The sequence below is a fragment of the Arvicanthis niloticus genome, chromosome 11, assembly GCF_011762505.2.
Source record: "Arvicanthis niloticus isolate mArvNil1 chromosome 11, mArvNil1.pat.X, whole genome shotgun sequence".
NCBI classification, from domain to species: Eukaryota; Metazoa; Chordata; class Mammalia; order Rodentia; family Muridae; genus Arvicanthis; species Arvicanthis niloticus.
Genome location: NC_047668.1, coordinates 60,145,721 through 60,171,078, shown reverse-complemented (window position 1 = coordinate 60,171,078; position 25,358 = coordinate 60,145,721). Strand labels below are relative to the sequence as shown.

The 25,358-nt window shown below is 42.1% G+C and overlaps 1 protein-coding gene across 6 annotated transcripts; it reads left to right on the top strand.

Moving 5' to 3' along the window:
- The first annotated feature begins 42 nt into the window (after positions 1-42).
- On the top strand, positions 43-25,039 carry Slc4a1ap (solute carrier family 4 member 1 adaptor protein). Of its 6 annotated transcripts, none has more exons than XM_034514510.2 (14): positions 43-843; positions 1,063-1,258; positions 3,574-3,696; positions 6,814-6,874; positions 7,216-7,355; positions 8,918-9,078; positions 9,699-9,768; positions 10,341-10,527; positions 14,627-14,738; positions 16,924-17,158; positions 18,811-18,897; positions 20,071-20,138; positions 21,952-22,021; positions 24,740-25,039. In XM_034514510.2, exons 1-14 carry the CDS (start codon positions 184-186, stop codon positions 24,787-24,789), a joined length of 2,220 nt encoding a protein of 739 aa, XP_034370401.1. In that variant the 5' UTR covers positions 43-183; the 3' UTR covers positions 24,790-25,039. The 6 variants fall into 6 exon arrangements, with proteins under 6 accessions (XP_034370401.1, XP_034370400.1, XP_076798386.1 ...); XM_034514509.2 differs by having other exon boundaries at positions 20,068-20,138; XM_076942271.1 differs by lacking the exon at positions 24,740-25,039 and adding an exon at positions 22,472-22,568.
- Positions 25,040-25,358: the final 319 nt, after the last annotated feature.

Sequence of the window (25,358 nt, the reverse complement as noted above, 5' to 3'; positions counted from 1 at the left end):
TATTGTGACTCCCTAGTGCTATTCACATCTTTGAAACTCTGTGAGTCTTGAAAGAGGAACGCCAACATTGTCGTTCAGAGAAGCGTCAGGGAGCTGGGAAAGAGGAGGAGAAGAGAGCGGGAACGTGGAGAGAGGGGGCAGCGGTTTCCGAGGGACATATTTTGAGATTGCACCCGGCTGAGGATGGCTGATACTCCTCAGCTAGAAGCGCCAGCACCTCAGCAAGTCAGTAGCGAGTTTAAGAAACCTGTTTTGCCGGTGTCTCCCGCAGTGCGGAGTAAGGCTCCGGCCTCCAGTCCCTCGGTTCCTGAGGATGTGAGGAAGGAATGTCCCACGGCGCAGCTGGACTCTGGATGCGGGGAGCCTGAGGTCCCGCCCCCGCAGCGGGACAGCGAGGAGACTGGGGAGCCACCGGTGGAGCAGCTCCGCTCCCCGCGGGTAGCTCCTGCTTCTGGTGGTCCGACCCGGGCTCCTCCATACCAAGAGCCATCGTGGGGCAGCCCAGCCACAGCTCCCTACAGTCTCGAAACCCTGAAGGGTGGCACCATCCTTGGCACCCGCTCCTTGAAAGATACGAGCAGTTGCCTTTTTGGGAGACTTGCTAGCTGTGACATATGCCTGGAGCATCCTTCCGTGTCTCGGTACCATGCTGTACTACAGCACCGGGGGTCGGATCCCTGCGGAGACTCTGAGGGTCCAGGGCAGGGCTTTTATCTCTATGATCTGGGAAGTACCCATGGCACTTTCCTCAACAAAACTCGCATTCCACCCCGCACTTACTGTAGAGTCCATGTCGGGCACGTTATTCGCTTTGGAGGCAGCACTCGGCTCTTTATCCTTCAGGTAAGTAGAAAAATCTAAAATCAAAATCTTGAGACTTTACTGTGCTGGGATTCTGAGTTTCTTTAAGGTTTAATTGAGAGAAGGATTTTTCTAGTAGCCAATGACAAAAGCATAAGGCTCAGTCTGACCCACAGGTCTGTGTGCATTGCTGTATCTTGGAAAGTAATTTCTCCACTTCTGAATCCATATATGTCAATATTTTCCCCCTTGATTCATTAGGGACCAGAGGAAGACCGAGAGGCAGAATCTGAATTAACAGTAACACAGTTGAAGGAACTTCGCAAACAGCAGCAGATGTTATTGGAGAAGAAGATGTTAGGTGAAGACTCAGATGAAGAAGAGGAAGCAGATACCACTGAAGGGAAGAGAAATACAAGTGGTCAAGATGATGAGATGGGCTGCACGTGGGGAATGGGTAAGAAACTGCTACTGAAAGTTCTGAGCTCATTCCTGGTGGCACTCAAGTGCTTTTGATCATACAGCTCAAAAACCCTACAGCTGAAGTAGGGTAAATATAATTTCCAAGCCCAGGGTCATTACCTTTAGTGATTATAAAAATTTGGAATTATGGGCATTATACATACACTCTTTCTCACTGTGCAATTTGCTTATTGCTTTTATCATGTAAACACACATACACACACACACACACACACACACACACACACACACAGAGTTCCGAGTGCTAATTATCACCTGGAGGGCATGAAAAAATTTACTTCATTCCATTCACTGAGAAATCAGTATTTGATATTTTTTTCATCTCTCAGGCTATTTTTACGAAGTGCAACACATTCAAGAGGATATTGCATAGCTCCACATTTTGGATGCTTGGGTATTCAGGCCTATAAAAAGATAGTTGGGGGAGGGGGCTGGAGAGATGGCTCAGTAGTTAGAGCACTATCTGCTCTTGCAGAGGACCTGAGTTCAGTCCTCAGTAACCACATGGTGGCTCATAATGATCTATAGTGTGATCTGAGGCCTCTTCTGGCATGTATGTGTACATACAGATAGAGTACCCATATACATAAAATAAAACTTTAAAAGAAAAAGATAGTTGGGGCTAATAAGGCATCATGATGCAGTCCTTTAATCTCAGCACGTGGGAGGCAGAGGCAGGTGGATGTCTGTTAGTTTCAGGCCAGCATGATCTACATATTGAATTTCAGGACAGCCAGAGCTACATTATAGAGAGACCCCAACTCAAAAAACAAACGAGAGAGTGAATGAAAGAAAGAAGTTGCAGTCTGATGAGCTTGCTCGACAGGTAGAGGTGTGTGTTGCCAGTTGTGCTGACCTGAGTTTGACCCTGGGAATCGAGCACATGGTGGAAGAAGAGGATGGTTCCCACAGGTTCTTGGCCCTCCGTGTCCACTGTGGCACCTGTATGTGTGGCCTGTAGATGTCAAGGCAAAACAAATGCAAAAATACTTAGGCTAAGAATAAGCCAGAAACCATTAGCATGCTTGAGCTAGTGTCAGAAAAGGAGTCAGTCGCTGGGATCTTAGTTAGAACTACGCTATTCAATAGCTGTCATCTATATGTCTAATGCGGCTCATCCAAAGGCATGTCTTCTAAGTGCAAACTACACACAGAATTTCAATGACAATGAAAAAACAAAGTATTATCATATTCTTGTAATAATTATTATGGTAAGATGGCCTTTTTAAAGTATCTAACAGGAAACCCAGAATTATACTCATAACACATATTTCTGTTGGACAGTACTGATTTAGATCTCTTGGAAAGTGTAAGTTATTTAACTCTTGTTTGTTTGTGTTAGGGGGCATGGCCTGTAGGTGGTGGTCAGAGGACAACTTGCAGGAGTGGTTTCCCTTTCCCTCCATTTACTTTGTGGGTTTCAGGGGTCAAAAGCAGGTTTTCAAGCTTGGCAGCAGGAACCTTTATCTGCTGTCCTATGTTATATATTTTTTAGATAAGAGTTTCAAGCTGAAGCCAGGGTAGGGGTGGGAGTACACGACTTTAGTCCCAGCGCTGTGGAGGCAGAGGCAGGCAGATCTCTGTGAGTTTGAGGCCAGCCTTGTCTACAAAGTGAGTTCTAGGACAGCCAAAGATACATAGAAACCTTGACTCTGGGAAGAAAAAAAAAAAAAAAAAAAAAAAAAAGAGAAGAGAAGAGAGAAGAAAAGAGTTTCAAGCTAGAACTTGAAGGAAAAGAAGAGTAGTTCTGGTAAAGCTGCATGCCAGCATTGGTGCTCAGGGCAGAGACTGTTGGTTTTTAAGGGAGTGTTGTGTTGACCATTCTGTTTGTCAGACTGGAGAGTTACTAATAGGCAGTATTGGAATCAATAAGACCTGAGTAGGAGAAAAAGAGACTAGGCTAGATAGCTCAGTGGTTTTTCAAAGTGTGGTGGGTAAATGTTTCTAAAGTGATGAAAAGAAGAAAAAGCCATGGAAACAAGTCTTGTTTGTTACACAGCTTAGAAAACAGATATTCATAATGGTGACATTGTGATTGTTCCAACCTATGCCCCCAGATATCTTTCTTTTAACCACTTTCAAATATGGATAAATAAGTGTGTGTGTGTTTCTTAAAACATTGTCTTTATACAGTCAGGCAATCCTCCTGCCTCAGCTTCCTGAGTACTGACTACTGGTGTGTGTCGCTGTGCCACCTCATCTAATTATATCCTGATTCAGCCTAGAAGGCTCATGAATCTCATTCACGTACCCTCGTCTCATATTTGTTCTTTCTTGTGTCTCCTGCAGGAGAAGATGCTGTAGAGGACGAGGCCGAAGAGAACCCCATTGCCTTGGAGTTTCAGCAGGACCGGGAGGCGTTTTATATAAAGGATCCAAAGAAGGCACTTCAAGGCTTCTTTGACCGAGAAGGTATGTGAATGACTGTGGTTCTGGCTGTGACATTAAAAGTCGTTCACAGCAATGCCGCTTCCTAAAGCTTTGACTTTTGCCTAATAGTTGTAAATAATGTATTTTGTCTGTTGTCTTCCTCATTCAGTTCTTGCCCTGTGATCAGTTTTCGTCACTTTCTTTGGCTCTGTTTGCTTTTATTTTTTGTGGGTTGCTAAGGCTCTGATCCTGAGTGTGTGCTGGGAAAGTGCTTTCTCTATTACTGAGAGAGAGATCTCCATCACAAGTCCCAGGTTCATGTTGAAAATAATAAGATTCTTGTCTTCCTTTCCATTTTAAATACTTTTCTCCTAACAACACATTCTTCTCAGATCTTAGATTTAGTGGTAGGAAAATGAAACAAAGCCTTAGAATTTATTATTCCTAGTTCACATGGTCTTTCATAATCAGTATTTTTTTTATGTATGTGTTCTAGAAAACCTTAGGTGTAATTCTCAGGAACACCATCTTACTTCCTTTGAGACAAGGTCTCTCATTGTCCTGGAGCTCACTAATTACACTGGACTGACTAGCCACTGAACCCCAGGAATCCTCTTGTCTCTGCCTCCCCAGGGCTGGGATTACAGGTATGTGCCACCATGCCCAGCTTTTTTACACGGTCTCTAGGACATTGAACTTGGATGCTTACGCTCTCTAGGCAAGGGCGTCTCCCACGGAGCCATCCCCTACAGCCCCTGTTTACAGTTCTTAGTGCAGATTCTACCTTCATATGATAAGAAATGTTCTCAGGGAGAATTGTTTCAGTAGATATATTTTGAGAGAGCATTGATGCATATTTATGTATAAATTTATGTTTTATGTATACATTAACACATACATAGTTATTCAGAGGGATTTTAGGGGGATTAATTCCAAGATGCTTCGCTGTAGATACTAAGATCTGAGGATGCTTAAGTTTCTATATCAAGTAGCATAATATTTTCATATAAACTACATACAGCCTCCCATATGCTTTAAATATACTCTAAATTATTTATAATACTTAATATAGTTTAAATGTATGCACATGGTCATTATACTGTCCGAAAAAAGTGTACATGTTCAAAGCACACAGTTCTTTTTTCCTGTAATTGATTGAATACCAAAAGGAAAGAAGAATCCAATCTGTCTGTCCGTCTATCTCTGTCTCTGTTTGTCTCTCCTCTCTCTCTGTATACCTGTATGTGTATGTATGTACACACACACACACACACACACACACACATATATATATATAACTAGAAGTATATATGAACTAACTGCTTTCCACACATAGTATTTATGATTCTAGTCAGTCATAGTGGCTGGTATCTGCTGTTCCAGCACTTTAGCAAGTGGAAGCAAGAAGACCAGGAGTTTAAAGTCATACTTTGCTTGTCTCCATAGCATGTTTAAGGCCAGCCTAGACTACATGAGGTCCTGTCTCCAGCAGCAACAACAAAATGAGTATTTATGCATCTAAAAACTAACTGTCCCTATGAAAGTTGAGGCTAGTCAATAAGGTGCCTGCTAACAAGCAGGAGGTCAAGAGTTTGGATCTCTAGAACCTACATAAAAAAGCTGGATATGGTAGCATATGCCTATAAGCCCAGTGCTTGGGAGGCAGAGAGACAATTGGGTTCTTGGAGCTTATTGGTCAGCCAGCCTAGCTGAATTGATGGATTCTTGGTTCAGTGAACAATTCTAAGGTGGAGAATGACTGAGGAAGATACCCAGTCTTAACACACACACACACACACACACACACACACACACACACACACACTATTGCATAAGTAAAAGTATATATGGAGAGATGATTGGTTTGGGTGTTTTGTTTTGATTGTGTTGAGATCAAATCCAGGACCTTGCTCATGCTAGGCAAGCATTCTGTCACTAAGCACAACTGGAGACCTCCATCACCTGGAGACCAGGTAGACATGGAGGTATGATTTTCTTGCCTCAACTTCTGAATACCTAGTATTATAAGCTGTATATATAAGTATACACAGCCAAGATTGTGTTTTGTGGCCTCTGGTTGAACATAAGGCCTATATGTATTTCAAGCAAGCACTCTGCCACTGAGATGTATCCTAACTCTGTTTCTCTGTCTCTCCCCCTACCCCCTCTTTCTCAAGTGATAGGGTCTCAGACTTTCAGTGTTACTCAGGCTGGCCTTGAACTCGAACTTCCCTCCTGAGTGCTGGGGTTTTAAGTATGAGCTACCACATCTGATTCTAGCTCTCTTTTTTAGTTGGAGGTTGTGTTAGTCAGGGTTCTCTAGAGTCACAGAACTTATGGATAGTTTCTGTATAGTAAGGGAATTTGTTGTGATGACCTACAATCTGTAGTCCAACTAACTCAACAATGGGCAGCTGTGGATGGGAAGTCCAAGAATCTAGTAGTTGCTCAGTCCCATGAGGCTGGTTGTTTCAGCTGGTCTTCTGTATGAGCTGGAATCCTGAAGAAGTGGGTTCCAACAGATGTGTTGGCAAGTAAATGCAAGCAGGTGAGAGAAGTGATTCTTCCTTCCAATGTCCTTATGTAGGTCTTCAGCAGAAGGTGTGGCCCAGATTAAAAGTGTGTCCCACCACACCTGGATCTGGGACTTGCTTGTCCCAGGCTGACCTTGAATTTAGAGATCTCCTTGCACTCTTGCCTGGGCCTAAGCTTTTCATGGGCACTATGCCTCAAGAGCTGCATGCTAAGATCCAGGTCAGAAATTTGTGTATTCCAGATATAGTCAAGTTGACGACCAGGAATAGCCATTAAAAGGGTGTAGATTTTTCTTTTTCAGACAGGGTTCATTAAGTCGCCCAGGCTGGCCTTAAATTCACCCTATAGCTCATCAGGCCTTACGCTTGAGATCTTCCTGCCACACCTCCTGAATAGTGGGATTACAGATCTGTGCTGTCAGACCCTGCCGAGTTGATTGTTTGGATTTGAAATGATTTTCTTGTATGTCACATTCATTCTAGTCTGATTTCCAGGTAATGATCCCTAGCTGTGCTTGCTGTGATGTTAAACTTGATATCTTTGACTTGATACAGTCCTCCTTACTGTATCAACTGGTAATTTTCAGATCTGGCTGATACTGTTTTTTTTTTTTTTTTCCTACAGGAGAAGAATTAGAATATGAATTTGACGAGCAGGGACACAGCACTTGGCTCTGCAGGGTGAGGTAAGTTCTTCTTGTTTGTTTTTAGCTGTGCTTTGAGACGGGGTCTTGTTTGAAAGTAGCCAGTTTCAAGTTAACATGTGGTTGCAGGGAGTAGCCCAAGAGTAACTTTACTCTGCACTTTAGGCTACTTCCAAGTTTGGGCCTTGATAGCTCAATAGCACTGGGAGTGGGGGCGAAATGAATAAAGCTGGAAGGGAATGATTTGAAGTCCGACCAAGGCAAGACAGTGCAGTTATCTGAGAGCATGGCATGCCATCGTCATGGACACTCAGCGTCTTGATGGCTGTTTTCCTGAGAGTCAGAGCTTTCTGCTGAGCTCCAGCCCCTGTAAACCAATGCAGGTTACCTGTAGATGATTCAACTGGGAAGCAGCTGGTGGCTGAGGCCATTCACTCAGGAAAGAAGAAAGAAGCCATGATACAGTGCTCCCTGGAAGCTTGTCGGATCCTTGATACATTGGGCTTGCTACGGCAGGAAGCAGGTCAGTGTATAAAAATCTTTTTCCTTTTAAAAAACAAAGAAGGAAAATATACTGCATAATTTCTCAACATAGATGTGTGTAAACTGTACAGAACCTTCTGAAGCAGAGAGAAGCATTCCCTCAACATCCTAAGATGGTTGTTTATATTGTCTTAGACGGTTTTCTGTATGTAGGTGAGTGTAGATTTAAAACTAAACATGAAAACTGAGTGTGTTGGCACATACACCTTTGATCCCAGCATTGAGGAGGCGGAGGCAGGCTGATCTCTGTAAGTTCAAGGCCAGCCTGGTCTACAGAGCAAGTTCCAGGACAGCCAGGGCTATGCAAAGAGAAACCCTATCTCAGAAACAGAAACAAACAAACAAACAAAAAAAACCCCAGAACCCTGGCTCCTGAGCCAGACATGGTGGTGCATGTCTGTAGTTGTCAAAGCAGACACAGGAGGATAGTTGTGATTCAAAGTCATTCTGGTCTATGTATTCAGGTTCATATTTATTGGCTTATTTCTATGGTTAGTGATCTTTTTCTTATTATCATCTTTCCTTTTTATTGATTGATTTCTTTTTGTTTGATTGTTTTTTATTTTTTTGAGACATGGTTTCTCTGTGTAGCCCTGGCTGTCCCAGAACTTGCTCTGTAGACCAGGCTGGCCTTTGCCTGTGGAGTGCTGGGATTAAAGGCATACAACCAACATGGCCAGCTTTGTTTTTACTGTTGATTGTTGTAAAACATATGTAGCATAAAACATGCTGTAATTTAGTAATATTAGGTATATTTAAGTAACAATTACTGCCTAGCTCAGAACTTTTCGTTATCCTTGGTGCAGTTATAGCCTGTGTACATTAATTCCATTCTCCTTCCTGTCAGCCCATGGGTCTGCCATTTTGTTCTCTGTCTCTGATTTCACTTCTTTATAAAGTGTGGATATCAGAGGTTGGTGTTGGGTATCTTCTTCAGTCACTCCTCACCCTTTATTTTGAGGTAGGATCTCTTATTGAACCCAAGCCCTAGGTTTGTTTAACTGACCAGCTTGCTGGGGATGGATTTCTCTGTTTTCTGTGTCGGGGGATTACAGGTGGGCTCCTGCCCAGCATTTGCATTATGAACCTGGTCCACACTTGTGAGACAAGTACTTTGTATACCACATCATCTTCTCAGCGTACATTTGACTACTGTAGGTTCCTCATATAAACGTCATGATAGGCACCCTTGTGTGTGACTTATTTCCCTCTCCTCTCCTCTTCTTTCTTTCTCCTCTCTTCCTTCTTCTTCCTCCTCCTCCTCTTCTTCTGACAAGGTTTTGTGTATCCCAGATTGGCCTCAATCTTGTTATATAGCCGAGGATAGCCTTGAACTTCCATCCCCCTACCTTTACCTCCAAGTGCTGAATTATAGATTTGTTCCCTTGCACCTATCAAACCAATGGCCTTGTGCATACTATGTACACTCTACCAACTGAGCTATATCCCCAGCCTCCTGTTTTCCCTCCCTTTCTCGTTCTCAATCTCTCAAACAAACAAACAAACAAACAAATCCTTTGTTATGGATTGTTTTATTTTTAGTATCTCGGAAAAGGAAAGCCAAGAACTGGGAAGATGAGGATTTTTATGATAGTGACGATGATACATTCCTCGATAGGACTGGCCTGATAGAGAAGAAGCGCTTGAACCGGATGAAGAAGGCTGGGAAGATTGAGGAGAAGCCAGAAACTTTTGAGTCACTGGCAAGTTGTTCATAGAAGTAGCTACTTTTATGTCATTATAGCTTTTAAAAACAACAGCATAGAAATCTAATACTGAGTTACAGTTTCTGTGATCTCAATTCAATGGTAAGAAAATAACTGGAAAAAGTAGTTTACTCACTGCCATTCACTTTCCTCCAGATTTGTATTGATCTTTTAATGAACATTCTTTGGATATGGCATTGCTTCCCATATCCCCCCCAAAAAGAAAAATTTCCAAGTTTGGGTGTTCACAATGAAACTGACATTAGGCCCCAGCATTTAAGAGAAGTCAGAAGAATGGTGTCACCTTAGTCTGGAGTGGCTATGCCATTCAGGAACTTGCCTTAAGGTGACATGCATTGAACACTATATTTAGCAATATTCCTAGCTTAAAACATTCAACATCTACCAGTAACTATTCAGTTACTCATTCTATTTGAGTTTTTTAATTCTAAAATTATTTCTACTAGAATAAAGTAAACAAATGAAATATAAATTCCATGAGGAGCCAACTTAGATGGACTTCTGAACCAGTCATCTTAAACCTTGTAATAGTATTGACAATGGGAAGGTGATGGGAAGGAAAACACTTGCTAACCCTGTTGATTTGGGCATTATAGGTTGCAAAGTTAAATGATGCTGAAAGAGAACTCACCGAAATTTCTGAAAGGCTCAAGGCTTCAAGCAAAGGTAAGCCTGTCATCCAATAGTTGTCAAGCACCTGTCATATAAGTATGTACTGCATCGTGTTAGGCACTGGGATACACTGGAAAGTGAAGGCTTTGGAGGTACTTTTAAGGAGCAAAATAGCTTTTTATTTTATGTGTGTTTTTGAGTGTTTTGCCTTCATACATGTGTACCAATGCATGTGTGGTGCTCATGGAGGCCAGAAGAGGGCACTGGATCCCCTGCAACTGGAGTTAAAGAATATTGCAAGTTGCCATACGGATGCTGGAAACTCTACCCAGATCCTCTGCAAGAGCAGCAAGTGCTGAGCCATTTCTTCTTCCACAGTGTAACATTGTAAAGCTAGAAAAATATTTTTTAAAATGTTTGGTTTAATTTCCTTTATTTAATAGTTGACAGGAATGACGCCTAAATCACCTCCCAAGGTCTCCCACAGCTATAACTTTTTGATTCATTCCTAATATCAGTGGTGTTGGCTGTTCAGCTTTATATTTGTGAACCCTTTGTGGATAGTTTCACTGGATTTAAAAGTATTTGGACCATCTTTCTAAACATGTCTTATTCCATTTGGACAGTTCTATCAGCAGCATCATCTCAGGATTCTTTAGATGCGTTCATGTCAGAAATGAAGTCAGGGAGCACATTAGATGGGGTGTCCCGGAAGAAACTTCACCTGAGGACTTTTGAATTACGAAAAGAACAACAGAGACTTAAAGGGTTAATAAAACTTGTAAAGCCGGCAGAGATCCCAGAGCTAAAACAGTAAGTATGAGTAGTTCTAGTTGAGAAAAATCAGAGACAATAGCCCATGTAGCTAGCCTGGTCTCCACAGGGTACAATGGCCCAGCATGACCTCTGTTGTGTATGTGTGGTGTGCACATGTTGAGGTCAGGGGTCAACTTTGGTTGTTGGCTTTTTCTTTCCATCATCTGGATTCTGAGATTGGACTCAGACTTGGGGTTAGTGGCAAACATCTTTACTGTCTGAGCCATCTCTCCAGCCTAAGGTTGAACTTTTAAAGAAAACTTTAGTAAATTTGTGTGTGTGTGTGTGTGTGTGTGTGTGTGTGTGTGGTTATTTATTTATTTATTTATTTATTTATTTATTTATTTATTGGTTTTTTCAAGACAGGGTTTCTCTGTGTAGCCCTGGCTGTTCTGGAACTCACTCTGTAGACCAGGCTGACCTCGAACTCAGAAATCCACCTGCCTCTGCCTCCCAATGCTGGGAGTAAAGGCCTGCGCCACCATTGCCCGGCAGTAAAATTTTTATTCTCTGAGAATTTCTTATAATGTATTTTGATCATATCCAACTCCTCTCCTTCCCTCAACTATGTTTATCCAGAGGAATATGTGTATAATTTAAAAACAATTATATTTGGCTTCTACTTCCCAAATGTGGATATGCCACCACATCTAGTCTTATTTATCTTTGTATTTAATAATTATAGAATTATTTTTTTTAGTGGTTTGTTTTGTTTTTTTAGTGCTAAGGGTCAACCACAACCTCACACATTGTAAGTACATATTGTACCTCTGAGCCATACTCCTGGTACAGACAACCTTTAGGGACAAAAGGATGGGGCTGAAGAGATGGCTCAGAGGTTAAGATCACTGCCTGCTCTTCCAGAGGTCCTGAGTTCAATTCCCAGCAACCACATGGTGGCTCACAACCATGTGTAATGGGATCTGATGCCCTCTTCTGGTGTGTCTGAAGACAGCTACAGGGTACTCATACATTTAAAAAATAAAGTAAAAGGACTATTTGTGAACTATAGATTGCTAGAGGATTCTTCATGGATATTACATGGATTCTTGGTTAATTGGAATGATATGAAGTTTTTTTAAGCATTTAAAAATAATTTTTATTTTTGACAGTTTCATAAATATTTTATATGTAATGTATTTTTATTAATATTTTTATTATCTTTGATCTTTTTTTACAGTCTAGTCATTATCCCCCTCCCGTTCTGCCCTCTGACAGTTCCTTATCCCATTCCTCCTCCCCTGTCTCCAAAAAGATGTCCCCACCACCCCCCATACCCCACCAGGTTTCCCCATTCCTTGGGGCCTCAAGTTTCTCAAGGGTTAGGTGCAGCTTCTCTCACTAAGGCAAGACCAGGCAGTCCTCTGCTGTATATCTTTCTGCAGAGCAAACCTTTTTTAAAAGCAACATGCATGAAAGACTCGTACCTTCAATATATAAAAACTTTGCAAGGTAATAGATAATCAGCCACAGCAATTGAAATGTACACACAAAGACCCGGGCATGGTAGTGCGTGCCTGTAATCCCAGCATTTGAGACGTAAAGGCAGGATGATCAGTAGTTCAGAGCCATCCTCTGCTATGTAGCAAGTTGAAAACAAGTTTGGGCTATACTTGGCAATGTGTGTGTGTGTGTGTGTGCTTAGGCAGAGACAGATGGATCTTTATGAGTTTTAGGCCAGCCAAGGTTACACAGTGACACCCTGTCTCAAAAAAAAAAAAAAAAAAAAAAAACCCACAAAACCCCACACACAACCAAAACAAAAAAGGAAGAAAAAAATCAACGTTTAGGGCTAGAGATCTTGTAGTTCAGTGGTCGAGTGCTTGCCTAGCATGTATAGGCTCTGTGTTCAGTTCCCAATACTGCAAAAAAAGGAAGAAGGAAAAGATGTAGATTTATTTATTTAGGTTTTGTTTTGTTTTGTTTTTGAGACAAGGTGTCACTAAATAGCCTGGGCTGAACTGGAACTCACTATGTAGACCAGTCTAGCTTCAGACTCAGATGATCTGTCTGCCTCTGTGGCCTGAGTGCTGGGATTATGATATGTGCAACCACACTTGGCCTATTTCTAGACACTTGTCTTTACATACTTAGAAAATTACTAATATATAATATTGTTTACAATAACAAAATACCAATCACATAAATGCTTATCAAGAACAAAATTAAATATTATACAGTAGGATACCATGTAGCTATTAAGATAAGGAAGCAATTATTTTTGCAAATTGTGGGATTGTTATCAAAATATAAGTAGCAAAAGATATATTAACTATAAAACAGTGTAATATATGTGTAGAGGAAGGATGTGAGGTAAGGAGTCATAGCTTCTGTATGTATATACATGTATATATGTATATGTCTGTTTAGTCAAGTTCCTTATAAGCACACTTTGAGATGGGGAATTTGTCTACAAATGACTTACTCAAAGATTACTTGCAGCTGCTCTAGAGAAATCTGTATCGAAGTAGAGGAAAGAACAGGGAACAAGCTGGGCAACGATGTGCTTTTAAGAATTAGAGTGGCACCACAGATGTCCTGAAGGCTAGGGGCTTGGACTTTACCCTTCTGCACACCAGCATTGACCACAGGCTTTGGGAATACAAGCAGTTCTGAGAAATATTTAGACATGGACCTTAGCATACGACGTCTGCGGTAGCTGGTCACTCTAAAAGGGAGTGAGCGAGGTTCCCAATGGCATCTGCTATTCTGTTTCTGGACATATTTATAAAAGCTGATTGAGTGAGTGTCTCTGGGGAAAGGAACTTAGTGACTGGAGGACAGCAGTCAGAGAGAGACTTGACAGTATTTAAATTCTTGATACTTTCTATGTCAATGTGTGAGTAAATTTGCACCAAGGAGAATCTTGCACCAAGTAGCCATAGTGTTTTAGGTTTTAAAGTATGGTTATGTGATAACATAACCATAAAGTTTTAGCTTCGACAATTTGAGTTTTTAATAAACAACTAGAAAACCACATTAACAGTTGTATTGCAGTATGGACATGATGGTGCACACCTATAATCCTTGCATGAGGGAAACTGACCAGGTGGTTCTCTAGTGAAGCCAGGTGCACTAGAATAGTAAGTTTCAAGCTAGCCTGGACTACAGAGCGAGACAGATGTGTATGATGGCTCATGCCTGTAATCTCAGTGCTTGGGTGGTTGAGAAGCTGTACTATGTAGTATAATACCCTATAATATTAAACAGTATATACTATAAATTTTTTTAAGTAAAGTTTTAAAAATTCAGTTCTTCAACATACTAGTCACATTTCAAGTACTCAGTCCCCAAATGTAGTTGTTATTTAATCAAATGGATAATACAATATAAACATTACAAGTTTTCTACCATTGCATAAAGTTTCATTGTACAGAGCTGCTTTAGGTTGTCAGTGACCATGTGGTATGCCCCTCATCCCTCTATGAAACCTTTAACTCTTATGTAAGAGCATCTAGATGTTAAGATAGGTTGTGTGCCGGGCAGTGATGGTGCACACCTTTATTCTCAGCACTGGGGAGGCAGAGGCAGTGGGATCTCTGAGTTCAAGGCCAGCCTGGTATACAGCATGAGTTCCAGGACAGGCAGGGCTACAGAGAGAATCCCTGTCTCAAAAAACAAAGTTGGGCTATACTTTTATTTTCCTTCTCCAGTGGCTATCGTCACTGAAGTCACCATTTGACAAATGGAAAGTTCTGTGCCATGTTGGGAATTACAGCCTGAGGGAGCCGTATCACCATCACTTAGTAGGCTCTCAGCCTTCTTTCTTGTTTATGTATGGATTCTCATCTTGTGGTCATGTCTGTTTCTCAGAAGTGTCCTTGTCAGTTTCTTGGTGTTTTTAAAACTGTCTTCCTTATTACTGTGTTTGTTGCAGGTTGAGGTATAGTACAATGTGTGGGGGTCAGAGGTCAACTTTGTGGAGTCATTTCTCTCCTTCCACCTTTCTGTGGGCTCAGAGGGTTGAACAGGTTCTTAAACTAGGCTGCCAAGTGCTTTTGCCCGCTGGACCATCTCGCCAGCCCAGTTTCATGGCATGTAAGATAAAACCTTGAACTTAACTAGAATATATATTTATAATTGTTCTTCTTCCTAGGACTGAACTTCAAACTACAAATGCAGACAACAAAACTAAGAAACTTGCATTGCCTCTCTTTGGTGCCATGAAAGGAGGAAGCAAATTTAAATTAAAAACTGGAACAGTAGGGGTAAGTTGTGAGTTAGAGTGTGTTGAACTTGTAGTCCTTGAGCTGTCCTTGAACTAGATTTTCTATCGTTACTCCCTGGCTGTATGGGAATGGACTGTTGGACTAGCATGGGGACCTCTTGGACTGTTGGATTAGCATGGGGACCTCTTGAACTGTTGGATTAGCATGGGGACCTCTTGGACTGTTGGCCTAGCATGGGAACCTCTTGGACTGTTGGCCTAGCATGGGGACCTCTTAGACTGTTGGACTAGCATGGGGACCTCTTGGACTGTTGGACTAGCATGGGGACCTCTTGGACTGTTGGCCTAGCATGGGGACCTCTTGGACTGTTGGCCTAGCATGGGGACCTCTTAGACTGTTGGACTAGCATGGGGACCTCTTGGACTGTTGGACTAGCATGGGGACCTCTTGGACTGTTGGCCTAGCATGGGGACCTCTTAGACTGTTGGATTAGCATGGGGACCTCTTGGACTGTTGGACTAGCATGGGAAGGACTGTTGGCCTAGCATGGGAACCTCTTGGACTGTTGGCCTAGCATGGGGACCTCTTAGACTGTTGGATTAGCATGGGGACCTCTTGGACTGTTGGACTAGCATGGGAAGGACTGTTGGACTAGCATGGGAACCTCTTAGACTGTTGGATTAGCATGGGAAGGACTGTTGGACAAGTATGGGGACCTCTTGGACTGTTGGACTAGCATGGGACCTCTTACACTGTTGGATTAGCATGGGGACCTCTTGGACTGTTGGCCTAGCATGGGAACCTCTTGGACTGTTGGACTAGCATGGGGACCTCTTGGACTGTTGGACTAGCATGGGAAGGACTGTTGGCCTAGCATGGGAACCTCTTGGACTGTTGGATTAGCATGGGGACCTCTTGGACTGTTGGACTAGCATGGGAACCTCTTGGACTGTTGGACTAGCATGGGGACCTCTTGGACTGTTGGACTAGCATGGGAACCTCTTAGACTGTTGGATTAGCATGGGACCTCTTGGACTGTTGGCCTAGCATGGGGACCTCTTGGACTGTTGGCCTAGCATGGGGACCTCTTGGACTGTTGGACTAGCATGGGACCTCTTACACTGTTGGACTAGCATGGGGACCTCTTGGACTGTTGGCCTAGCATGGGACCTCTTGCTGAGAATTAGTGAGCTGGATCACAAAGATGACTCAGGGGTCACTCCCAAGTGTGAGGACCAGAGTTCAGGTCCCAGTACCACATGTAAGTGAAGCATGGCCCTGTGCAGACTCTGACTTTAATCCCAGTACTCAGGAGGCAGAAGCAGGTAGATTTTTATGAGTTTGAGACCAGCCTGGTCCACAGAGTTCCAGGACAGCAAGGGCTACACAGAGAAACCCTGTCTTCTTCTCCTGGCCTGCAGACATGCATGCAGGCAGAATGCTGTATACATAATAACTAAATGAATCTTTTAAAAAGGCTTTTTAAAAAAGATTACTTAATTTTTTAATATTTAAAAAATATTAAAGGACTAGCTAGTAGCCTGGGTGATAATCTTTGCCTGGGAGGATCATTCCAGACTTGAAGTCAGCCTGGTCTACATAGTGAGTTTCAGGCAAACCAGCACTGTTTAGTAAAACCTTGTCTCAGAGTATTCAGAGGGCTAGGGGAGTACAGTAAAAAATGATTTCTTTCTTGAAAACATATATTTGATTTACTTCCCTGAAGGTCTTGTAATACATCAAAGTCCTGTGATAGCAACGGTATGACAGGATTGGATCCTGCTGCTGTCACTCACCTGCAATAGTGTTCTTTTTCCCTACAAGGTGCTTCAAGTGTCTTATATTTAATAACCCTGGAACCCTGTGTATTCCACTGAAGAAGGAACACGACCTTGCATCTGCTAGGCAGGCACACTGCCAGTGATCTGTATACACGGTGCTGCGTTAATAATCTTCATTGATTTGGTTTTTGGTGTTGCAGATCCAGTTTAGGTTCTTATATATATTGTTTAGTAATCTGTGGCCTAGAAATTGCTGCAACGTTTGCTGAGATTTATAGATGAACAAAATTGCCTTTGGAGGCCACACTTCTAGCAGACTTCTGTGGGGCTTATTAACCTGGAGAGGCTGCCCTGTGTACATTTAGCCTAACCTCCCAGAGGAGAACTGTTTCTTTTAACCCTCATGAAGAACTTCTGGTTCTTGGTTTTAATTTCTCTTGTAGAAGTTGCCACCCAAGCGTCCAGAACTCCCTCCAGCTTTAATGCAAATGAAGGATGAACCTGAAGTAGAAGAGGAAGAAGAAGAGGAAGAAGTGGAGGAGAAAGCAAAGGAAGAGCATGAAGAACGAGTGGAGGATGGAGGTGTCAGGCTACCTCAGGAGCCAGAGCTGGAAGCAGCAGTGGAGCACCCGAGAGCTCCCTCAGAGCCCTCGTGCTCTAAGGAGACGAAAAGTCATGGTAGTGTCTATTTCCCTGTGCTGGCTAGTCGGGCAGTTGTATTCATTGTGGTTGAGTTAAAAACACAAAACTGGTTATGTTTGTTGTTACAGAGGATCAGAGTGTATGTATGCACATGTGAAAATAGCAAGGTTTCCTCTTTTTAGCAAGCCTTACATTCAATTAGGCAGCTGTTGGTTATCGCCAACAGAGGAGCCACTGCAGCATCTTCCATGTATCTTGGCGTGTTGGACTGTGTTTTTGTTCACACTTGTTGCAGCTCGATAGGACTGTCAGTTAGGACTGTAAGTTGCTTCCTTCCCTTGTCAGTTTGTGTAGTACTTTCTGGTGCTCTGGAAGCTAGACTACAAGAACAAGGCTTCCAGATAGATTCAGCTCCAGCTGTCCAATCTTGTGTCCTAAGTATGCAGTGTCTTTAGCAATAAGGACTTACTTTCAACCTCTGGGAATCAATGGAGGGCAATGGCAATAGCTTTATTGCTTGTGGAATCACTTGGACTACCTTGACCATCCACTTGGGTAAGAGTTTCTCGTGCCTAGGGCTGGGATTTTAGGTAATGTATAGTCTTCTGAGAATTGTCAGCACAAATGGAATACCATTATTTAAAAACACAGGTTTTAAATAATGGCATTTAAAAACACAGGTTTTTAAATAATAGTCTAAAACCTTAGAGCTTGGTCTAAAACCTTAAAGCTCGGGGACTGGAGAGATGGCTTTAGGGGTCAATAGCACTGACTGCTCTTCCAGAAGACCCAGGTTTAATTTCCAGCACCTACATGGCAGCTCACAACTATCTGTAACTCAAGTTTCAGGGGATTTGACACCCTCATATAGACACATGCAGGCAAAACATCAATGCACATAAAATTAAAACCAAAACCAAAAAACCCAAAACAAAACAAAAATACCTTAAAAGTTAAATAATAAATTTACAGTTGATGAAAGATTATTCTACACCTTTGGACCTCTGTCTTCTTTTTTTTTTTTTTTTTAACGTAGAATCATATTTAATCTATAACCTGCTTTTTTCCTATGTCCTAAAAATATTACTTTTTAATTTTTAAAATTATATTTATTATCTATGTGTTTATGATTATGTGACTACTATGGCACACATGTGTAGGTCAGAGGACAAAGGGAGCTAGATCTCTGCTTCCACCATTGTGGATTGTGGGGAGTCAAACTCGAGCCGTCGGGCTTGGTGGCAAGTGCCTTTACCTGCTGAACTTTCTTACTGGCTTTGTGAATCAGATAAGGGATAATAAAAATATTATTTTTATAATATGATTTTCTCTTACTAAGGGTCATAGTGGTCCAGTATATGTATACGTCATGATTTAATTACTTTTTACATTTTAAGCATGTAAAGTGTAATGTAAAGTAAAAATATATTTTTTTCTTGAGGTTAAATTTGTAAATTAGGAGGTAGATATGTACGTTTTCAAGACTTTTTGTTGTAAGTGTTAAAGTGGAATTTCAGGGGTTCTGCTAGGCATCCGGGAACTCCTTTACTGAAGACTTTAGGGTGAATTGAATCTGCTGTAGTCAGCTGAATGACATAGAAGTGTGTAGCTGCTCTTCTTGTCTTTGTGCTTTTGGACTCTACCATGAATTAAATAACAACAATATGCCCCGGCACTGCTTTTTATAGAAAGCATATCTCAACTCAGCCACGTGGAACAGAGTAAAGATTATCAAGAGTTGGGCAAAATAATGTCATCATGTGAGGACCCTTCAGGTGAGTCGGATAGCCAAGTCTAGTGCTTCTTCACACACAGGTGCTACCTGGTTTTATAAGGAGGGAGGTGGGAGGCAGGACAGACAGTGGTGTACAGATGCTAGGGACAGACAGAGATTTGTGTTCGGTACTATCTTACTTGCCTGTCCTATTCCTAGCCTGTTTCCTCCCCATCTATCCTACAAAGCATTCAGTGCCTCATGCCCCTCTCTGATCTGAAGAAGCCTCTCCAGCATCACATCTCTCAGGCCGTTGTGTCCTACTGTGGAAATGATTTAGTAATAAATGGGTTGATAGGTTGGTTGGTACTTAGAAAGGCTGCTTGTCTCTGGCTTTGCCTGTCACAGTTAGACTGTGGGACAGGAAAAGCAGCCTTGTCATAACTTACCTTATAGCCTAGCTTTGGTATTTAAAACTGAAAGATACAGTGAAAGGGAATTTCTTATGAGTGTATGAGAGTGTGTCTGTGATTATATCCTACATGTATGCAGGTGCCTGCAGAGACCAGAGGTGTCATCAGATTCCCTTGGAGCTAGATTATAGGTGGTTGTTAGTTGCTTGACATGTGCTGGGAACCAAACTCTGCTCCTCTGAAGGGCAGCCTCCTCCTCTTCTTCCTCCTGCTCCTCTTCCTCCTCCCGCTTTTTCTTCCTCTTCATTTTTAAAAAAGATTTCTTTATTTATTTTATGTATGTGAGTATACTGTAACTGTCTTCAGACACACTAGAAGAGGACATCAGACCCCATTACAGATGGTTGTGAGCCACCATGTGGTTGCTGGGAATTGAACTCAGGACCTCTGGAAGAGCAGTCAGTGCTCTTAACTGCTGAGCCATCTCTCCAGCTCCAACTATTTCTTCTTAATATACATTTTTTAACAAAGAGTTTATTTTTGGTTATGTGTGTTGGGGGGTATATGCATGTTGGTATGTGCACATGAGTATCAGTGTCTGTGGTATCCAGAGGTGTTGGATCCTCTGGAGCTGGAGTTACAGGGAGTTGAGAGCTCTGCCAGTAGGGGTTGGCTGCAGATGTGCTTAACCACTGAGCCAGCTCTCCAAATTACTGAGTGTCTTATGGCTTCAGTTACAGCACCATCTCAGGGGGAGCTTCAGTCTATAATATGTTTACTTCTGATAACAGCTATATCTACTTTATCCCCTCTTAAAGCAGCACCAGAGAATGAATATAAAAAAGACAAAGAGGAGTTGAAGAAAAAGAAATCTCCTGGGCCAGGCAAAGTAAGTACTTGACTTTTCTGAAAGCAGATTTACTGTGGCGGGTCTTTGACTCTTGAGACTGCCTTAGAGTTTCCAGCAGCAGTAGCTCCTCGCAGAAATCTGGACTCTTCTTCATTTTCATTTTTTAATCTCCATCTACCCTGCTCTTATTAATTTATTAATTGTTTTTCATATCTTGTATGCAATGCAAAGAAATTTGAGTACATGTTCTTATCTCCCACTTGTGACACAAAAGTATAATTAATGTTCTCCATTGTAATCTTAATTTTTAACCTATTGTGGAATTCGTATTAATATCTCAAGAGCTTCCTACTTCACTAGCTCCTCAGAGAGGGCCAAGTGGGTTGTTATGTCCCGTCCCGGGATCATCCTGGGGTGACTAACTCACAAGAGGACTGCGTAGCTTGGTGTGCGGTTCTGCTGGCAGCTATGACTCCTTACAGCAGAAGGAAAGTGGGGACAATCAGCAACAGGAAAACGCACTGGGCAAAAAAATGTGTGCAACCATATGCAAGGCTCAGAGTCCTCATGTACTAGAGACACAAGAAGTGCTTAGTTTCCCTAGCAGCTAGCTGTGGCAAGTTTGCTAAATGGAGAAGCTCATTCACGGACTCAGAACCAGGATTTTATTGGGTGTGTATCATGTAAGGCATTCCCTGCCCAACATGTGTCCACTTTCCATACTGGCAAGAGGAACATGAGCATATTGAGTGCACAGTGGACACCATGCCTGTTAGGACCCAAGTCTCCATCCAAACCTTAGACCACAGTCCAGCCAAAGGCAGGCCTGTCAACAACCTCACAAAGGTTAACAACAGGCTTGCCGGGCTATCTCTCTGTCTGCTATACCAGGTCAAAGACAAACACCAGCCTTCTCTTACCACTCCTTTTATTTCTCTTTTTCAGGAGTGTGTGTGTGTGTGTTACTATTTGGTTTTGTTCTTTTTGAGGCAGGGCTTTCATTGTAGTGCAAGAGTGTCTCATATGCCTTCTGCCTCAAGCAGCCAGATGTTAACACCACTTTACAGGGTCTTATACTGGCTGCAGAGATGGCTTAGTTGGTGAGGTGCTTGTGGGGCAAGTGTGAGGACCCAGGTTTGGATTCTCAGCACATGTCTTCAGCTTCACTACTGAGGAGGCAGAAGGCCAACCAGCCTAGCCATGTCAGTGAACTCCAGGTTCAGTGCAGAGTCACCTGTCACAAAAGAATGGCGGGTGGCTTTGTGCAGATGCTTGCTGTCGAGATCACAGCTTGAATTTGGTCCTGTCCTCAGATGGTAAAAGGAGAGAACTGACTCTGGCTAGTTGATCTCTGACCTCCACATATGCCCCAGGACATGCACACTCCAAAGCACAAATAAATAGAATTTTAAAAGTTAAAAAAAAAAAAAAAAAAAAAAAAAAAGCCAGGTGTGGCGATGCATGCCTTTAATCTCAGCTCTCAGGAGGCAGAGGCAGGAGGATCTCTGTGAGTTTCAGGACAGCCTGGTGTATGTAATGTGTTTTCAGCCAACTGGGGCTTCATAGAGACTTTGTCTCAAAACATGAAGAGCAATTGAGGAGGACACTTGGCCCTGACCTCTGGCTTTGTAGGAATCAGAGTCATTTACGGAAGCTGTTCTTAGTTTTGTTTACTGACAGGCACAAAGACAATCATTCTTACAGCTAAAAGTCTTTAGAGTCAGATATGATGAAACAAACTTGTAATCCTAGGTAGGGTGATCACAAATCCCAGGGTACCCTGAGTTACTTAGTGACATTCTGACTCAACAAACAACTCTGGTGAGTAAAACAGTATTTTTCTTCTTTGCAGTTTCCACCCATACTTTCTTCCAAATATCCTGAGGATGACCCAGACTACTGTGTGTGGGTCCCACCTGAAGGTATAGTGTTTAGTTTTCTTTCCTTTAAGATGTTTACATATGTGTACACGAGTGCCTACATGTATGGTGTATACAACATGTGTGCCTGTTGCCCATGGGAGACAGAAGAGGGCATTAGATTTGCTGGAACTGGACTTGTGGGTGGTTGCGATCTGCCATGTAAGGTGCTGTGGACTGAATGCAGTCCTCTGCAAACGCAGCAAGTGCTCTTAGCCTCAGAGCCGTCCTGGCTCCCGTTTATATCAAGTAGGTTAGTTATTTAAGAAAGTCACAAAGTGTACAGTAAGTCTCCCTTTGGAATTAAAGGATGTAAAGAGACACATGAAGTGAGTGGAATTGGTGCATCCTGTGTAGATCCTCACTTAACTTGTAAAAACTATAGTAGCCTAGTGTGTAGCTCAGTTGTAGAGCGCTTGCCTAGCACTCACAGAGCCTGTGTTTTATCCCTAGCACTGCATGAGCCGGGGTAGTGACATAGGCCTGTGATCCCAGCATTCAGCCGGAGAAGGAGGAGGATCAGAAGTTCAAGGCCAGTTTTTACTACATAGCAAATATGAGACAAATCTTATCTACACAAGACCCTGCTTCAAAAATACATAAATAAATATGTAAAAATAATTTTGTAAAGTAATGAGACAGTCACACACATTTGAACACTGTCTTGACCAAGGCAAGTCTTATAAAGGACAACATTTAATTGGGGCTGGCTTACACTTTCAGAGGTTCAGTCCATTATCATCATGGCAGCATCCAGACAGGCATGGTGCAGGGGGAGCTGAGAGTTGTACATCTTCATCTGAAGGCTGCTAGGAGAAGACTGGCTTCCAGGCAGCTAGGATGAGGGTCTTAAAGTCCACGCCCACAGTGACACACCCACTCTAATGGGGCCACACCTAACAGTGCCACTCCCTGGGCTGAGCATATACAAACCATCACAAACACTAACTAAATATTGATGATAGAAATTTTAGTTGACTCTTTTAAAAGTCTGAATAATGTTGAATAATGGCTTTTGAAAAATGTCCTTATGTTCTAGACATGTTCACAGATATAATGACACCTGAGATTTACTTTAAATGCTCTGGTGGCAGAGAATAAGAGAGCCTGATGGGGATAGTAGATGGAGAGGACTGGCCACACTTCGTTAACTACTAAAGCCAGCTGAGGGAGGCATGCGCTCTTTACAGTTTTTTTGCTTATTTTTGCAAGAATTTTACATTTTATTAACTAAAACTAAAAATTAGATTCTGACGCATCTAGTCATTTTTTTCTCTAAAGTTAATGGAATAGTATCAGTTTCTTATTAATTATTAACTCTTAATGCATTATATAAAATGCCTATACAAAAGATATTTTAGAACCTTTTCTACACAAATGGGGGTTTTGTCTACTTATTATTTGTTCTTAGAACAATTATTTCTTTTTTCTCATTTAATTGACACATAGTTGTTTTTTGAGCATGAGTGTGTGTGTGTGTGTGTGTGTGTGTGTGTACACTTGTACATGTACACCATGGCATGCATTTGAAACTCAGTGCGATGTGCAACGGTTGATTCTGTCCTCTCAGTGTGTGAGTTCTGACTTTACCTACTAAGCCATCGCACTGGTTCCTTGTTCTGCTTTCTTGGCTGTTTTTTATTTTTATTAATTATTGTTGTGTATATCATTCACAAGTATGATAGAGATGGTGGACTGTGTGTTCTGTGGTGAACATTTGGAGATTGAGGCAGGAGGGTTATGAATCTGAAGCCAGCCTGGTCAGACAGGTATATGGCACTGTGTCTGACTAAACGGCACTATAGTTCTTTTTTATGGCAGACTTTGTTATTTAAATAGTTACCTCATTGGATATTTGCTGTGTTTCTAGTCTTTTGCTACTCATTACAAACAACTCTATAATAAGTAATCATACTGGATGAATTAAGTCAGTTTCAGAAAGACAAATATTGCATGTTTTCTCTAGATATAAAATCATGTGTGTATAAATGACAGGAAGCTGTCCAGAGGAACAAAGGGACTGATGGGCCAGGGAGAGAGGAAGGGTAGTGGAGTATGGGGGATATGCTCAAAGCATATTATATATACCCATGAAAAGTCCTGTCTAATGGAATAAATCAATAAATTAATAAATTCTAAAGTTGAAAAGGATAAAGATTACTGGACAAACAAATAAATAAAATACACCAGGTATAGAAATACATCTGTGGGAAAATGCCGACGTTAACATCCTGGGTCACTGGGATGCCCAGAACTGCACTCTGAGGATAGATACTGTGCCAGCTCGGTGCTAGTGGTCAAATGCGGGTGAGAGATGGCCACCTCTCCCATGCTGCTTCCTTGGTGGATGATGTTTCTAAGACACTTGTAACTACTATAACTCTAGGTCCTAGGAATGTTTTTTCTCATCTACTAATAAATGCTGAGTAAAAAGAAAGTATATTGTAAGATTTTGCCCAAAAAGGACATTTTCAGATCAAAGTACTGTCCTTAATCCCAGCCTTTGGGAAGCAGAGGCAGGCAAGGCTATACAGAAAAATCCTGTCTTGAAAATCCAAAAATTAAAAAAAAAAAAAAAATGTTTTTCTTTGTAGGTAAATGTTCTGTTATAACAGAAACTGCCTGATTTGTTTTGCTTTTGACCTACTGGTATCTGAATATTTTTTCTTCCTGACTTTGGAAAGGTAAATACATTTCTTCTTTTCTTTCCTTTTGATCTAGGTCAAAGTGGAGATGGCAGAACCCATCTTAATGACAAGTATGGCTATTGATTGGTACAGAGTCCCAAAGGAAGACCTTGTGGGCCACAGGATGTTTGGGAGGAGACATCAAGTCATGGCTTGGGAAGTTCAGATGACCGTTTGTAAAATACGGTGACCAGCTTTTTCTTCTGTATCCCTGGCTTCTTAAAACTACCTGCCCATTGGATTCTCCTGTGTTTATATTAAGTGTTTGTGTATATTTGTAAAAAAGAACCATGCACACTGAGTCAGTAAAGAGGCGTGACCCATTGTGAACTGAGGTGATGATGATCCCCTAATGTTGATTTAAGGTTATAGCCTCTAATATAACAGGGCCTGTGCTGGACCCTGCTGCCACTTTGGGCGAGTCCTGTATGAAATCGGGCTGTCCTTGGGCTCAGTGCTGCCTGCCAGTGCTGTGGATGCACAGCACAGCCCTCAGCCCAAGGGCAGGAGGAGGGAGTTTATTCTCAACCAGATGTAGGTGACCGACGATAACTTGTCTCTGGTCTGCAGCATTCCAACCTTTCGCAGTCCCAGAGTTCTAATATGGCAGGCAGTTGGCCTGCCCTTGGAATGCAGAGCCAAGCAGATCTGTG

Excerpts from the sequence above, each read along its gene's own strand:
- Slc4a1ap (XM_034514509.2), top strand. The coding sequence starts at position 184 with ATGGCTGATACTCCTCAGCTAGAAGCGCCAGCACCTCAGCAAGTCAGT. Across the intron at positions 7,356-8,917 it reads CTTGCTACGGCAGGAAGCAG|TATCTCGGAAAAGGAAAGCC; the intron begins GTCAGTGTATAA and ends TTTTATTTTTAG. Across the intron at positions 14,739-16,923 it reads TAAAAACTGGAACAGTAGGG|AAGTTGCCACCCAAGCGTCC; the intron begins GTAAGTTGTGAG and ends TTTCTCTTGTAG.